This window comes from Podarcis gaigeae, assembly GCF_964106915.1.
Source record: "Podarcis gaigeae genome assembly, chromosome: 4".
Lineage (NCBI taxonomy): Eukaryota > Metazoa > Chordata > Lepidosauria > Squamata > Lacertidae > Podarcis > Podarcis gaigeae.
The window spans coordinates 102,770,424-102,787,698 of record NC_139677.1 but is presented as its reverse complement, the minus strand read 5'-3'; the positions used below and the strand labels follow the sequence as shown (position 1 = coordinate 102,787,698).

At 44.3% G+C, this 17,275-nt stretch overlaps 1 protein-coding gene across 7 annotated transcripts in view; it reads right to left on the bottom strand.

Moving 5' to 3' along the window:
- Positions 1-420: 420 nt before the first annotated feature.
- LOC310843305 (disintegrin and metalloproteinase domain-containing protein 21-like) overlaps positions 421-17,275 on the bottom strand; it is a 36,328-nt gene continuing 19,473 nt past the window's right edge. For 4 of the 7 annotated variants that reach the window (XM_083736427.1, XM_083736429.1, XM_083736431.1 and 1 more), the window contains 12 exons: positions 15,781-15,858; positions 14,828-14,902; positions 12,969-13,037; positions 12,504-12,593; positions 9,016-9,208; positions 7,412-7,517; positions 5,528-5,711; positions 4,645-4,722; positions 3,509-3,620; positions 3,200-3,299; positions 3,022-3,064; positions 421-663 (listed from right to left, as the gene is read on the bottom strand). In XM_083736427.1, coding sequence (XP_083592553.1) covers positions 574-663; positions 3,022-3,064; positions 3,200-3,299; positions 3,509-3,620; positions 4,645-4,722; positions 5,528-5,711; positions 7,412-7,517; positions 9,016-9,208; positions 12,504-12,593; positions 12,969-13,037; positions 14,828-14,902; positions 15,781-15,858 — 1,218 coding nt within the window. In that variant the 3' untranslated portion in view covers positions 421-573. Of the gene's footprint in view, positions 664-3,021; positions 3,065-3,199; positions 3,300-3,384; positions 3,415-3,508; positions 3,621-4,644; positions 4,723-5,527; positions 5,712-7,411; positions 7,518-9,015; positions 9,209-12,503; positions 12,594-12,968; positions 13,038-14,827; positions 14,903-15,780; positions 15,859-17,275 lie in introns of those variants that run through there. The other 3 variants (XR_014563574.1, XM_083736428.1, XM_083736430.1) reach the window with 3 other exon arrangements.

Genomic DNA, 17,275 nt, shown 5'->3' with positions numbered 1-17,275 from the left:
CTGAACCCCTCCTCTTTGTGATGTGTCAATGATGTAGTCATGATGTAGTCTTAGGGGTGTAGCATGGGGAATTAGTAGCTAATAAAAGTTGGGGTCTTCTTTTGTTCGGGGCTTCCATCTTGTTCTACCTTGTGGCAGGTGGGAGTCCTGTCGCGACAGTCTTCAATCAAGACCAAGCCTACTGGCTGCTGTTTTGCTCTGGTATTCCTGGCTGGTGTCCTTCTTGTTGTTTTTTGTCTTGTTGTTTTGTTGTTTTTTGCCCTCAGATTTCTCCGTTAACAGAAGCAAAGTTCTTAACCCGAGGTACAATTTCTGGGTTAGAAGAGTCTGTAACCTGAAGCGTCTGTAACTTGAAGCGTCTGTAACCCGAGGTACCACTGTATACACATGCAGAACAGACCACATAAATGGCACATAATGTGCAATGTTCAAGAGAGAGCTCATTTTATTTGAAGTGTGGGAAGGCAAAAAACAGAAAGATTCAACAACAAGATTCAAGCAGACCAAACAACACTGAGGAAATTGATGAGACACAATAAATCTCTCTTGGGAGCACCTGTTATTTTCTTCTGTCTAACAGCACAGTCTAGTTTCAGTTGTTATGTCCGACTCTCGGCTTTTCAGTGACATGCTACATTCTGACCCTAGGCTTGCTTGTGATCCCTAAAAGAAAAGAAATGAGGGTTACTATATCCCATTTGGCTCACAAAATGTCTCAGCTGGGACAGTGATGAGGTGAATTTATAGGGCATTTTCCAGAGAAGGTGGGTGGAGAATTTCTGCCACTTTTACAGAACTTTCACAAAGGTTGTAAGAAGTTTGGGATGTGAGGGTACTCGCTATTAGTCAGGTTGGCGGAATCATCACTGTCTCCCCCCCCCCCCCCCTATATAACTTGCTGCACTCAGCAGCTGGCTGCTATTGAGTTTAAAATCTCTTTTAAGGATGGTGAAAGAATGTTACTATGTGATGACTTAGTGCTGCTCCCTGCAACATTGTACAGGAAACAAAGGTGTTTATTTCCTATTTGAAAGAGCAGTTGACTGCTGCTGAGTTCAGAGGCTTTCCCTTGTTAAACAGGCATCGTCCCAGGCAGTGGCGTAGCGTGGGGGGTGCAGGGGGGGCCGGCCGCACCGGGCGCAACATCTGGGGGTTAGGGTTAGGGGGCGCAAATCCACGGGTTAGGGGGTGCAAATTACTTGCCTTGCCCCGGGTGCTGACAACCCACACTATGCCACTGGTCCCATCAGTGTGTGTGTGTGTGTGTGTGTGTGTGTGTGAGAGAGAGAGAGAGAGAGAGAGAGAGACTTACAGCAGGGCAGTCCAACTTTTCATACCAAGTGGGCTGCAAGATGTCTTTGACATAGATCCCATGGGTTGCACAAGGCCAAAATTTGAGCCCTTCCCCAGCCCTCATGCTGCCTCCCAAAAAATGGCCTTTGGGGCAAGGCTCTGGCAGGGTCCTAGAACCCTCCCTCTTCTTCCCAAATCTGGGAAAGAGCCAGTGTGGTGTAGTGGTTAAGAGCGGTAGAACCGGGTTCACGTCCCTGCTCCTCCACATGCAGCTGCCGGGTGACCTTGGGCTAGTCACACTCAGTGGCGTAGCGTGGGTTGTCAGCACCCGGGGCAAGGCAAGTAATTTGCGCCCCCTAACCCGTGGATTTTAGCACTCGAGTCTCTTCCACTAGATTAGCATGCCCCCCCCCCGATGTTGCGCCCGGTGCGGCCGGCCCCCCCTGCACCCCCCATGCTACGCCACTGGTCACACTTGAAGTCTCTCAGCCCCACTTACCTCACAGAGTGTTTGTTGTGGAAGAGGAAGGGAAAGGAGAATTTTAGCTGCTTTGAGACTCCTGAAGGGGAGTGATAAAGCAGGGATATCAAATTCAAACTCTTCTTAGTAGGCTTTGGGAAGGTGAATGGAGGACTCTAGGAGCCTGTCAGAGGCGCACATCTCCTTCCCAAACCAGCACCGTGCTCCCCCAGTTTTGGGAAGGCAGCACAAGGGCTGTTGGGGTTGTGTGTCAAATGTTGCCAAGGGCTGCCAAAAATCCTTGGCCACATCTTGGAGTGCCCTGACTTATAGGATGGCGTGAAGAAACTGGACAGTTTAAAAAGAACTAAAGATCTAGCACATAGGTGGTTTGGAATGTGAGCAAGCCAGTCTGCAGGTGGAATTAAGCCAAACTTGTCCTTCCTTGCTCTTCAGTGTTTTGAATGTTTGTGCATTACACTAGGAGAAAGGATTTGGCCAGAGGGTATCCATGCCAGACTTAAGCTGTTGGAAAGTTGTTTAAGTTAGGGATAGCCAGGTGTTTAACCTGATTTGTTTTGCTTTGTCCCTTTTTTGCTCCTTTTGGGTTTGCTTGTGTGCTAAAATTGCTTCTCTGTTTTCAAGGGTGTCCAGTTAAAATTCAGAAAGAAATTCAGACCACCATGAGTACATAGATGGTCTCTGTGCTTAATTTTTTTTTGGGGGGGGAGTATTAAAAACTGAACAATGGAGAATTCTGAGTGCATTGGTTCCACTTTGGTAAGTTAATTCTCAGCTCCAAAATCCAGGAAGAAATCTGGATGAGAGAAATTTTGCAAGCATCCCTAATGGTAGGCTAAAATTATCTTTCTGTAGCTTGGGTCTAAAGAGAGCAACATTAAAGGCCATATATCTCATTGTGATGATAGTGAAACAATGATGTTAACTATTTTTCAATCATGAAGCATAAATCTGCAAGATGAGGTACAGGAAGCCCAGTGAAGCCACACTTTATGGTACCTAGATCAGGACTTTGTTTTATTCCAAAGATCAAAGTCTGGCAAAGGTAAGTGGAACGGATATAGAATGTTTGAAAGAGAACAGATTTGACCTTAAGATCTATGTTTTGCAGGACAATGTTCTAAAAGAAATATTTGAAATCTTGGTGGATCATTGACATTCACAGACTTCCTCCTCTGTGGTCAGTAATAAGAATCTGGATTTGTAGGTCTTTTGCACCTCCCAGAAAAGAGCTTTCAGTAACTTACTGTATCTCCTGATCCTATTCTTTTCCATATCACTCTAGCAAACCTATTGATGAAAACCACAGAGAAATTAGTAGCCCTTCAATATGGTTCCAGCGTTGCAGCAAAACAATTAACAGCTGTCTTGAGATATAACAACACTGTCACAATCAGCCTTATCATGAAGGAAACATTTACTTACCAAGCCCCCAATTGCATTCTCTTAAGTGTGGCAACAAAACCCAGAGCAAGGAACAGCAACGCAGCCAGGGTACCCGTCACAACAACGAGACTGGTAGCCACTGCAGGCAAAAATGAGAAAGAACAAAGTATTTCATACGTTCAGACCTGCAAGCAGTCACGACTTCCAGCATTTGTCATGTCCTGAAATAATCTGCAGAGCTAGGGGATCCATAGCTGAACCACAGGCAAGAATGTCCTTTAGTGACTGGATCTAGGAAAGCCCCTTGAAAGCGAAGAGGCCAAAGTACCAAACCCAATGGATACTTACTCACATTACTCGGAGGTGGCCCACTGTCAATGCTCCCACCGAACCCTCTGCCGGAGCAGAAGGGAGGGGCCCATCCATAGGAACAATGGCAGTTTCTCTTGCTGTTGCACACCTGGAAAACATAAAGGGTGCCAAGCAGCAACTGGCACATATAACCTACTTGGCTAATATTGTATTCAAACAAGAACTTTCACAAGGATGGCAAGTGCAGGTTTGCCACTGACAAAGCCAGCAGATGTAAAAAACAACAACAACAACAACAACACAAGGGGATGTTCTTGTCAACGTGTTTTTTTTTTTGTGTTTTTTTGCAAATGCTTCATAGGAAGTTGCTACGGGCTCCCCCTTGGTGTCCTGGGTTCCAGAATGCAACAACCCCTCTTCCAACAACAACTCTGACTGCAACAGTACTGAAAACAACTCTTTTGTTACCCTCATCACAACACAATAGGCGTTAAAATGATAGATAGATAGATAGATAGATAGATAGATAGATAGATGATAGATAGATAGATAGATAGATAGATGATAGATAGATAGATAGATAGATAGATAGATGATAGATAGATAGATAGATGATAGATATCTTTATTGTCATTGTCCCATGTAGAACAATGAAATTGAAAAACTAAATAAAACTACATAAAAACTACATAAAACATTCAAAAACATTCAAAAACATTCAAAATGGGCTCTAACTCAGGGGCCAGTAAACCTTTTCAGCAGGGGGCCAGTCCACTGTCCCTCAAACCTTGTGGAGGGCCAGAAAATATGCCCCACAAATAACCCAGAGATGCATTTCAAATAAAAGCACACATTCTACTCATGTAAAAACACACTGATTCCCGGACCATCCATGGGCTGGATTGAGAGGGCAATTGGGCCAGATCCAGCCCTTGGGCCTTCGTTTCCCTACCCATGCTCTAACCCCTGGTCAGATGCCTTTCCCCACCATCACTCTAGCCACCTACCTAAGCACTTCACAAAAAAGGGGCCCATGTTCTGCATGACACCCAAGGGTGATCATGTCAAACAGTGAAGTTATTGCCTCTTTCCACAGATCAATTGTGGGTTCAACATTAACCTGAGCAGGTCTCAAGGGATGGCATATTTTCTTCCTTTTTTTTACTACTTACCCCTCTGTTGCTACATTTTGAAAAATCACAGTCATAATTCAAAACGGCCCGGTCAACACAAGATCTGTTCATGCATATCTGGAAAGGGATGTATGAAATGTTAATTTTATATAGTGCATTGGCAGCCGAGCAGCTTGGATTCTGACAGTTTGGAAGCCAAGACTCCTGGTGAATACTCCTAGGCTGTGCACAAGCAGACCTTGAAACAGGAGGTGTGGGTTCTCCTGCTGCAGAGAGAGCTGTGCTTCCCCCAGTCTTTCCTTCAGTAATGACACAGATAAAGGCTCCAGATCCAGCATCGCCCCACAACCTTGTTTCAGGTGACCTATCCACTTGTGTGGTTATTTTTTTAAAGCTCCTTGCATGGCCAACTGAACATTTGTTCTGTGCTTTATTTTTTATTATTGCTTTTAGACTGGTCATTTTCATATTTTGATAACTGCTCTGAGAAGCAGAGAGGAAGCTGCCTGATTGACCTAAGGGCCAGCTAGTCAGCAATGTGTATCATCCTGCCCTAAGAAAGGAGAAAGTGGTCTGATGACTAAAATGAGCGGTAGCCAATCAGCATAGAAGAACAGGTTTCCCCTGACCTAAGTCTGGCAGAGAAGAACGTATACATGCCTAAAATGTGGAGACTTGCACTTCCATAGTGGGCTCACTGCTCAAATTGTGCATGCCGCTCTGTACACACTCTTAACTAGGCAGAGAGTGCTGCTGCCAAAGGCCAACCAAATGACTTGCCAGATCAGTCAATTAATAAATAAATAAAAATCAGGAAAACATATTCAGAGAAGACTGTACTCCCTAGCAAAGCAAATTGCCACCCCATCCCAAGTTAGAATTTGAGAAATCAGAGTCAAGCAAGGGATACAGCCAAAGCTACCTTGTCAGGTCCACAGGTTGTTCCATCTCTCACTGCTCCAAGATCATAAACATGCTGGCCAATATGACGTTCAAAACCCCAGCAGAACGTACCCTCCACTGGAGTCTGGACTACACTTTGTCCTGTTAACATTTTGGGAATTTTATTAACGTGAGTGCACTGGAGCCTTCCACAAAGAACATCTCTGAAAGAAAAGCGAGGAAGGAGAAATTTTTGGGCAGATCCATACCAGACATTTAAAGCACAATGAATGCACATTTAAAGTACGTGACTTCCCCAAAAGAATTCGGGGAACCTTTGTTTCCCCTTCACAGAGCTACAGTTCCCAGGACCCTTAATGACAGTTTGCAGAATTCTTTGGGGGGAGTCATGTGTTTTAAATGTGCATCATGTTGGAGCAGAATAAAAAATAAAGGTAGAAAAGAAGAATTCCTGGATGCTAAGATTCAAGTTTGAGGCAAATACTTTTGGTGAGAGAACCCCAGTAGAGATTCAAAATCACAAAATATGCAGCAAAGTAAACTGTGGAAATATAGGCTGTTAGAGCCAGACCTTTAAAAAATGCCCTTCCGAGTTCATTCCGAAATTTCCCACTCCTAGCATACAAAAAGACCACACATTTGGTAAGTTAAAAATGATTTACAAACTCTTCCAAGGTCAGGTTCATGTGCTTTTCCATGAAGAAGTCAGGAAAGTTGCACAGGCAGTAAAACTTGGCATAGTTACTTGGTGAAAGTTCCTAAATTATTGGTATGGGAACTCAAGAGTGACTTGTGAGAGTCATGGGGTCTGACCCCCTCTCACACTGAGCTTCTCAGGTATATTGGCAGAAAACAATATAGATAGATAGATAGATAGATAGATAGATAGATAGATAGATAGATAGATAGATAGATAAATTTATTGTCATTGTCCGTATATACACAGTATACACAACAACGAAAATCAAACACCCGAGACCGGATTCACATACACATTCGCACGTATGTCTGATTACCTAGTTCCTGCCAAGGTAAGCTAAGCCTGGCAGGACAGTTTACTATATGGTCTTAACCCCTTCATGCATTAATTCAACATAAGCATGTTGGTTATGAGAGGCTTGTTATCCCCCACACTGGATGTGTTTTAAAAGTATATCTCCTCCATTCTCAGTGTCAGATGCTCTGGCCACCCAGGAATCCAGATGAGGTACAGTTTACAATAAGGAAGAGATAACAGCTCACTGAAGAGGCCAAAGGCTGTGAGGGAAAATACACATGCTTAAGGGCTCATCCACGGTTAACTTTTCTCCACATTTCTAGGCACAGGACTGGGCTTTCCAGGTCTGTGTCTGAACACTTTTTTGACCCAGCGTTTCCCCTGTGAAAACCCACTCTTTATCACTGACTTGGTGCAAACGGTAATCCGTGGAAAACCTGAATTGCTGTCTGTTCCAATTCAGCATTAAAGAGCAGGTTTTCTTGGGGAAATTGGCAGGACAATAAAAAGTGCCCAGACATGAGCCAGGAAAGTGCAGGGGGAAAGGTAAGCATGGATGAGCCCCAAAATAACGGGAGAGGGACATACCAAAGGGGCCATTTTCATAGTTCCACTGCTTTCAGAAACCTGGCAGTAGGGCTGCAAGAGGGCATTCTCCATGGCAGCCGCTGTGCTGTAACATTCTCTCTCCACACAGGTGCATCTGGCACTTTCATTATACAGTTTTTGCCATGCGCTGACAATGAGCATCTTCACCATGGCCTTTGACACTTGGGAGATACAGACACACACACATTTGGGCCCATCCTATTGTGACTGCAATTTGTCTTGAACTGTTTTGAATGTTATGGGAAATGGACTGAGTAATCTAAGAAAATAAGATACCTGCCGACAGGTATAACCTACTCTTCATAACATTTCCTGTATTTTAGTCCATCCTTGCCACAGTTGCCAGCCTGGTCGCCTCGCATATTCACTTTCTTGAAACAACTCAGTGGGGCCTGTTTTGCACCTGCAGAGATGGGAAGGAGTGAAAAAATGAGGACTGGCAAGAACTAAATTAAGGCATATAAAAGAGGCTATCTAAGTGTTTAATGTTAAGATCTTGCCACAAATGTTATTTGGAGCAGAAGTGGAGCCTTAACAGTTTTGAGGCTCCAGAATCTGTCCAAACAAAATTTCTGAGAACTGTTCTCAGCCTTCCAAGATGTGTGCCCAACAAACTTTCACAATTAGAGACTAGACAAATTTCTATTGAGTCTCAGATCTGGATATATAAGTTAAATTTCTGGTTAAAACTGTTATTCATGCCTGAAGGCCCGGCCCCCCAACCCTTACCAACCCTTACTGATACATTTCAGTAACAGTGGAAGAAGATAGTAAATGAGAAAGTACTGAACCAAATGCCATTCTTGCTATGAGTTATGCAAAAGCCAAAGAAAACATATGCCAATGCATCTGAGATTTCAAGTTGCAAAATTATATTAAATGTAGCTTCTATTTTTCCAACTTTTAGAGGGTGGCCTCTCCTTGATGATCATCTGATCAAGGTGACTATTCCAAAATTCAGGCTAAATTTAATGTGCTCCCATCTGCAGTACTGAAGGGTAGATACTACAATGTACCATGAATGCTTATGCCCCTGTGAAGCAGAAAAAATAGAAATTGTAGGACATGTTTTATTGTACTGTTCTTTCTATCAGCTTTCAATGTTCATCTTAACTGTTATTAAAATGTTTACTGCAAACCTGCACTTGAGTGTGTTACACATCATCTGGGCTTTCTGCACCTGGGCTGGGACCCTATAATGAGCAGAAATCTGTGAATTTGGCTGAGCTGGAAATTCAGTATCCATAAAGTTGGCTCACTGAATTTCCTCACCAGCACTTGTTAGCAAGCTGGACTGAAAATTCTCAAGAAATGATTCTATTGTAAGTTTTTGGAAAACAAAACTTTTTGGAGTTCCTCCCCAACTGTTGAAGACTTTCAATTCTTCCCTGGAGAATATTCAGGAAACCCCACACCTCCACATTTCAGCATTTGTTAATGGGGTGGGGGATTCTGAGATAACTGTGGATTCAGTTTCAGTATTATTTAATACTATTTTAATATTGTTGAAGGAATCAGGGGGCCCGGCCCCCTGCTCCTTCAAATCAACCTCTTAGCCCACCACTACTTTCATCCACCCATATTAACCAACAACAAAGTTGCATTCATCATTAAGTGGCCTGCAATTTCTCAATGGAGGCTTTTAAAAGAATGTTTCTGTTCCACCCACCCTCAAATGATTGGAGAATTTCAACTCTCTCCTCATTATGCCAACAAACAGCATGGATAAATTGGGGAGAACCCTAGAGTCTGACATCCACTAAGGAAAAGCTAAAGAGAAAAATTACTCAGGACACACAAAGTAGCAGAAGATTCCCGAAGCCCTCTTCCCAGATGGCACTCATGTGTTAAGGAATAAAGCAGATTTTTCCTTTTCTTCCCGAAGCAAAGGTTAATCTTGCCTTGGCCAAAAAGAGATGTGCAGTGTTTGTGGAGGTCAATGCAATTCCCCATAAAACAGCTGTTACTGTTGCTACATGGCGTCCCATCTTGTTTATGGACGTCTGGCGGGCAAACAGGAGAGCTCCCATTGCAGTACTCCGGAAGGTCACACTCGGAAACAGCTTCTCTGCACACTGTTCCCTCTTCTAACAACTGTTGGAAACAACAATTGAAGCTTCTCATTCTGACTCTTCAACAGAGGCGTGTCATGTTTTCCCTTCAGAAACTGAAATTACTTGTGGAGCTAAATTACACAAATTAAAGTCCCAGTGTTGGTTGCATTGGCATTGACAAAGCAACTCAGGCAGGCGTGAGGGTGGGGGAATAAAATTCTTTCCTTATCTGCCATTTCTCTGCTATAACACTGGCTTCCCCAAGCAGCTCCCTCAATGAGGTTTAAAACTCATGCATGTCCTTGGAAATGCACTGAAAATACCGTATTTTTTGTCCCATAGGACGCTCCGTTCCATAAGACGCACCTAGTTTTTTGGGGGGGAAATAAAGGAAAAAAAAATTCCCTTTATTTCCCCCCAAAAAGCAGGTCGGGGAAACCTAACCAGGTCGAGGAACAGCGGGATGGCGGCGCTGCGCCTCCCTGCTGTCCCCCGAGCTTGTGGGGCTGGCCGATGTCTGCCCGGCGCGAGGGGCGCTCTGCTTCAGGGTGCCCCGCCCGCCGGGCGGCAGGCTGCTATCTGCAGTGTGGGGAGCCCTGCGGGGAACTCCCGCAGGGCTGCCTAGGCTGCGGATGTGTTCCCGAAGCGCCGGGCGCTCTGCTTTCAGGGCGCCTGACGCTCCGGGAAGCAGGCTGCTATCCGCAGCCTAGACATCCCTGCGGGACCTCCCACAGGGCTGCCTAGGCTGCGGATGTCTTTCTGAAGGCTGGAGAGCGAGAGGGCTCGGTGCGCACCGACCCCTCTCGCTCTCCACGCTTCAGCAAAAGCCTGCATTCGCCCTATAGGACGCACCCAGATTTCCCCTTCATTTTTGGAGGGGGAAAAGTGCGTCGTATAGGGCGAAAAATACAGTATATGTGCCTGCAGTGTGCATGGGTGGACAACTTACAGAGGAATTTAAAGTATAGTAAATTGCAGATGGGAAAAATGTCAAATGCTTCCTTCCCTGTCATAAATGTCATTTTCTTTCTGCCTTGGTGAGTCTGAGCGCAAAGCACCATGTAAACGAACCCTCAGGTCTCATTTTTAGTCCTTTTCTTGAGCTCAGTGAAGCTCCTGCAATGCCTCAAATAGGCAAAACTGGACGCCCAAGATTTCCTCTTTCACCGTAGAATAAAAACCTACTCCCATGTCCCCTGGTGCTGAAGCACGGGGTTCTGTCAATAATGTACAGCTTCTGGTGGTTTGGCTGCTGTCACAAGCCCATTCTGCAATCTGCTGGAAGCCCAAGTATCAAGGGGAATTATGCTGTGTGCAAAATTGTGTGGGAAACCCAGCCAAAGACCATCTTATTAAATCAGACAAAGCTGAAGTGAATTCTTGCTGTAGCTATAAATTGCTCTTTGAGCTCATGGGGCACAGTGGATAGTGACATGGGAATTCAAGGCCTAACAGCCATTCATTCACTAGGTGGTCTGGGGCAATTCACCATTGCTTTCTACTCTTCAGGATCATTGTGTGGCCAAATAAGATGACAGCTAGGAAGTACTCTATGTATTCAAAGTACAGACTAAATGTGGGGGCCAGAGGTTTAGGGGTTTTCTAAAAATGACTGAATTTTTTCCTTGAAAGGGATAAAATTTCAGACAAATGGGGGGCAATGACCTGTGGGTCAGGGGACCAAGTTGAGGAAAGGCAAAATTCTCCATCCTGGTATGGGGCACCTCACAGTGGCCACAGGTGAGAGCCACCATTTTCTTTCCCCCTCCCCTAATACCCGAGAATGATACTACATGGAGAAGCTGCTGCTAGACTGCTTGCTTGCTCACGAGTAGCCTAACCATTCATCAGCCAGGATGGCTGGATGGTGACTATGGTAGGGTTACCAGACGTCCCCGGTTCCTGGGGACAGTCCCCAGATTTGCAAATCTGTCCCGGCACAAATTCCGTCCCTGGAATGTCCCCAGATTTGCAAATCTGTCCGCAGGAAATGTGGCAGTGGCAGCCTCAGCAGCCCGGAGCCAGCCTGGTAGCGCAGTTGGCTCTGGCTGGCTTCAGGAGATGCTTACTGCCACCGCCACTGCCAAAGGGGAACCGGGGACTTCCGGTGGTACTCCTGCCCCCTTCCCCCTTTGTTTTGACTGATCGGGGGAGGCTTGGGAGTTGCGGGCAGGTGGCGCACCATTGCCCAGAAAGGGCGCAAGGTGCGCAGTTTCTCTGCCGGGCAAGGTGCAAAGCCCTTCTTTCACACCCTGTGAAACATAAACGCGCAGAGGTTTTTTTAAAAAAAACTGAGCAATGGCGCGCCACCCGCCTGTAACACTTGAGCCTCCCCCAATCTCCTGCCCCCTTCTCCCTTTGTTTTGACTGATTGGGGGGGGGGAGGCTCAGGAGTCGTGGGTGGGTGGCCGTTGCCCAGGGCTTTGCACCTTTATACAATATGCATGTGTGCTTGGGCCCAGGGTCTTTTGCCTCACCATCCCCACTACTGACTCCCTGTTGCTACTCAGCTTCAAAAGAAAAAGGAGGGGAAAAAGGCATCCCAGGATTCATTTTTTAAAAAATCTGGTAATCATAGACCATGGGTGTGGGTGGAAAGAGACTGCAAGACTCTAGCCTCCTGACGATTGATGGCTTATATGCTTCAGAAAGAGTACAGTGGTACCTCGGGTTAAGTACTTAATTCGTTCCGGAGGTCCGTTCTTAACCTGAAACTGTTCTTAACCTGAAGCACCACTTTAGCTAATGGGGCCTCCTGCTGCCGCCTCGCCGCTGGAGCACGATTTCTGTTCTCATCCTGAAGCAAAGTTCTTAATCTGAAGCACTATTTCTGGGTTAGCGGAGTCTGTAACCTGAAGCGTATGTAACCTGAAGCGTATGTAACCTGAGGTACCACTGTAATGGAAAAGGAAGACCTAAGAAGGTAGAGGCTGGCTCTTGAGGGGGGGGGGATATAGTAACTGGTGGTAAGTGGCAGTCTGCTTGATCTATCTTCTCCCCTCTTCTCAAGCAGGGCTTTTCTGGTCTGATGGGAGTACAGAGCATGGAGTGCAGCCAGCTCCTGAACAGGAACTGGGATACAGCACAAGATGTTGGCATAGCATTCCTCTGACAAGGCTGGCTGGGGGTAGGATGGGTGGGCATAAACGCCTTCATCCCAAAGCCATAAGAACAATGCTATATGATGATGTAGCATTACTCTGGCAGGGTAAAAAAATTTAGTGCTCCATTTTGGGCAGAAATATCTATTGGGCTGGCCATGGGTGGGTGCGGGAGGGGAGTTCAGGGCATCCCTAGTTATTACATTGATTTGAAATATGCTGTTTTTATATTACCTTACATCTCTCACAGCAAAGTCCATAAAGACATTCAATGCCTGGTGATAATTTACAGTCCTTTTGGCAACAGCCATTCCTTTGGCATTCCTGCAAAAGAAGGAATTATCTCTCAATACTGTACATTAAATGCAGTCTCTTAGACTAACTATGCCATTGGGTGTATTCATTTATTACATTTGCTAAGCTGCCTTGACCACCAGATGTCCTTCATCCTCAGTCTAAACTTAAACTGCAGATTCCTTTTGAGGCAAGGGCTTGTCTTTTTTTTTGCTTATATGAGGTCAAGAAACTGGGGGATTGTGGCCAAAAGCAATTTTATCTGAGTTCCCAGCAGGCGTACCATATTTTAATCAAGAGATTGTAAAATGTTTGGACACCATTGCACTTGTAAGGAAAAGGAAAACGTTGTAAGGAATACAGACATTCCATATCTTAGCATTATAACATTAATCTACAACTTACACTGGGGCCTTGGAATTCTGGAAAGCTGCTATCCATTAATGAACTGATGATCCCTGATTCACCCTCTTCCTATAAAAAAATGAAAGAGTTGTGGCATGGCTCATAGTATCCACTTTCAAATATCAGAGCAATACATATTGGTTCCCGAATGCTGCAGATACCTTTCTTGATCTAAACATTGAATGAAGGAGTAGGCAGTGCAATTAAGCAACTTTAGGAAGGTCACAAAACCAGGAAGGATTACAGATACTTAAAAGGATCAGCCATAAACCAGAGGGCTGACATAACACAAGCGACACCACAAAATTCAAGAAAGGCTATACTGAAGAATCTGTAAGAGCTAACAGATGAAGTGGAATAAATGGTGGGGAGAGCAGCCTGTGACTAAATGAGTCAGAGGTGCAACAAATGTATCATTGAGTTTACATTTCTTTTATTTATTAAATTAGTATACCACCCTTCATCCATAGATCTCAGGGCAGTTCACAACATAAAAATACAATATAAAAAACACAAAATATGTAGATAATATAAAAGCAAAAATTAAACACACACACACTAGCCCAGGGGTCTGCAACCTTTAAGACAAAAAGAGCCACTTGGACCCGTTTCCGAAGAAAAAAAAACCTGGGAGCCGCAAAACTAACACACACACCGCCCACATGCGACGTCACAGCCAGTACAGCGCCCGCCACAGTGGGGAGTGTCGGGGCGCACAATGCGCCTCCTCCCTTCGCTAGTATCTGCCCCGGAGCCGCAGCAAAGGTGTAAAAGAGCCACATGCGGCTCCGGAGCCGCAGGTTGCAGACCCCTGCACTAGCCAATACCCCCCTCTCCCATAAACACATTTTAAAAGGGGTATAAGATGTTAATCAGCCCAAGGCCTGGTTAAAGAGGAACATTTTTGCGTGGCACCTAAAGGTGTATAATGAAGAGACCAGATGAACCTCCTTGGGGGGAGCATTCCCAAGTTGGGTTCCACTGCAGAAAAGGCCTGTTCTCATGTTGCTACCCTCCAGACCTCTCTCGGAGACGGCACATGAAGAAGGGACTCAGAGGATTAATAATAATAATAATAATAATAATAATAATAATAATAATAATAATAATGTCATTATTTATACCCTGCCCATCTGACTGGGTCTCCCCAGCCACTCTGGGCGGCTTCCAACAGAACACTAAAATACAATAACCTATTAAACATTAAAAACTTCCCTAAACAGGGCTGCCTTCAGATGTCTTCTAAAAGTTTGGTAGTTGTTGTTCTCTTTGACATCTGGTGGGAGGGCGTTCTACAGGGTGGGTGCCACTACTGAGAAGGCCCTCTGCCTGGTTCCCTGTAGCTTTGCTTCTCGCATGGAGGGAACCGCCAGAAGGCCCTTGGCGCTGGACCTCAGTGTCTGGGCAGAATGATGGAGGTGGAGACGCTCCTTCAGGTATACTGGACCAAGACTGAGGATGATCTCAGGGTTCGAGTCTGTTCATATGGGGAGAGTTTGTCCTTGGGGTATTGCAGTTCGTAGCTGTTTAAAGCTTTATAGGTCAAAACCAGCACTTTGAATTGGGGCTGGAAACTAACTGGCACCCAGAGAGCAGATGGGGCAGGATTAAATACATTGTGGAGTACTGGGATATCCAAGTTCCCGTACTGATGACACCCCACCACAGCTGGAATGGCTCTCTTAACCAGGCTTGCCTGATCGCAACAGAGTCCCAACATCAACGTTGTCAAGTTGTTTTAACATTTTTTTCAAAAAGCCATTTACATTACATGAGTTAACATAGTAGCAAACATTCAATGTAGCACTATGTGTGACAAGAAATGACATAATTTAAATAATATTTTACCAAAAACTTACAGACATAACTTTAGACCGTGAGTCATCAGCAAACAAATATTGGTTCTCTGATCTTTGCATCCACTGTCTAAAAAACTAAAAGGGAGTTACAAAACACTTTACTTCATTTACTCTTTTATACTGCTGTCTGGCTTCTACCACTGAATCAATTTAAATAAATCTAAATATTGCAAAACCTCTGAAACATGTATTGGCTGACTAAATCACTTTCTTTTAAATATATTAACGTAACCTTTACAAGATACAGAAACTATCATTCATTGTAAAGCCATTACTACAATTTTCATTAACTGCATGAAGCAACATCTGAGGCAAGTGCAATGCTTTTAATCTTCCAAGCAAAGTCATTAAAGGCAAGGCTAATATATTTAAAATAAAGTGATTTTTTTTCAGTCAATGCATGTCTCCTCTCCTGTGAAGATGTTGGCTGCTGATGTCAGTCCAGCTCTGTATCTGTTATGTTAACACTGCCAGAGTCACAAAGCAGCCCCAAAGTTCCTTCACAGCTTCCAGGGGTCTGTCCTGTAGAACTTCCTGGCAATGGCTTAGTCACTCAACATGTTGACTGCTTTCTTACTGCTAAGTGAATTTTCATGCGTGAGGCTTTCATGACGAACAAATCCCATTATGAAACTTTGTAGACTGCTAGTATGGTCCGCAGAGCAGCTGATCTTTATGTGGAAACATGTTAATAAAGCAGAGCACTTCAATATCCAGCTGGGACAAAACATCTTTTTGTTATCACATGCTTCAAAAAGCAGCCAAACTTCCTTGTACTTCCTTTCATACAGGGTAAAACTTAATGGCCTACCTATGTGGTGTTTAGCCAGCTGGCATTCCTCATCACACAACCAAAGACACTACTGCTAAAACTACTACTGGGAGACCCAAAGATATGTAGCAAAATTTGATGTAGGAAACAGTGTAATTCTACTAATATTTTATCCACTCACCTGAGACTGTATTTTGGCCCCTGAAAGTTTTGTAATTGGCTGCAGAAATATATTCAGGATCCCTGCCTCTTCTAGTTCCTGATAAAAGAAGAAAAAATATACTGAATGCTAAAGCGTAGCAGCTCTTTCATTGTTGTTGCCTTGAGAGATTTGCAAAACAGAACTTTGTGGGATGATGGGTGTCCTCTGCACCTGTGCTTTTCAAACCTTCCGCCTCTCAGAGCTTCTCTTTAAAGTCACCTTAAGTTGCATATGAATATACAACCCCACATTCAAGAATCCAAGAATCCTATAAATTATAGCTGTGTAGGGGGTAAACTACTGGGACGCAGGTGGCACTGTGGGTTAAACCACAGAGCCTAAGACTTGCTGATCAGAAGGTCGGTGTTTCGAATCCCCATGACGGGGTGAGCTCCCGTTGCTTGGTCCCAGCTCCTGCCGACCTAGCAATTCGAAAGCACGTCAAAGTGCAAGTAGATAAATAGGTACCACTTCGGAGAGAAGGTAAACGGTGTTTCCGTGCGCTGCTCTGGTTCACTAGAAGCGGCTTAGTCCTGCTGGCCACATGACCCGGAAGCTGCACGCCGGCTCCCTCGGCCAGTAAAGTGAGATGAGTGCCGCAACCCCAGAGTCGGCCACGACTGGACCTAATGGTCAGGGGTCCCTTTACCTTTACCTAGGGGGTAAACTACAGATCCCAGGATTCTTGTGAAGGGTGCTTTAAAGGTAAGGTATGGTGTGTACAGAGTCTTAATGTATGTACTTAATAACAGACACCAACTTACTTAATACCTCTTGTAGGAAAATGTGTCGCAAGGGCAACTGGAACCTGTGCTCAGCTACTTCTTGCTATCTCCCTAATTATGATTCATAACATTCCTTGCCCTATCAGCCAAAGAAAGTGGGTGTAATCCAGTAATTGTTTTTCAGGGGGAAATGTCTTGACTCAATAAAACTGAAAATTGAGGCCCCTTTCTCAGTGATGTGGGAGCCATTTTTCTATGCAGCTGTTTAGTGTGGGTGGAGTATTCAAAGCCATTTTCTTGGCTCTTTCATACCTAACTGGCATGTTTTCATATAATAAATATACCCATTCTAAGAGAAAGACCTACGCTATTAGACCTGCCCATACCATTGCAGGAGAAAGGGCTGTTATGTTTTTATGGTTATTTCTGTGTTTTGTGTTTTTAATGGATCTTTTAATACTATCTTAATTCTGTTAGTGTCCAATTACATTTTAATGACTTCTATGTTTTTCTCTTGTTCTATTTTATCTCTGTCACAGACTGAGGAAAAGGTGGGATATAAATAAATATAATAATAATAATAATAATAATAATAATAATAATAATAATAATAATCCTTACCCAGAAGAGATTACACCATAGAAAAACAATTCTCACCCTACTCTTTTTTTTTCTCTTTGAGGAAAAGGCCCTCAGACTAGCAGTTTTAGAAGTAATTTGGTCCTGAAAAGTAAATGATCTAGGCTGCA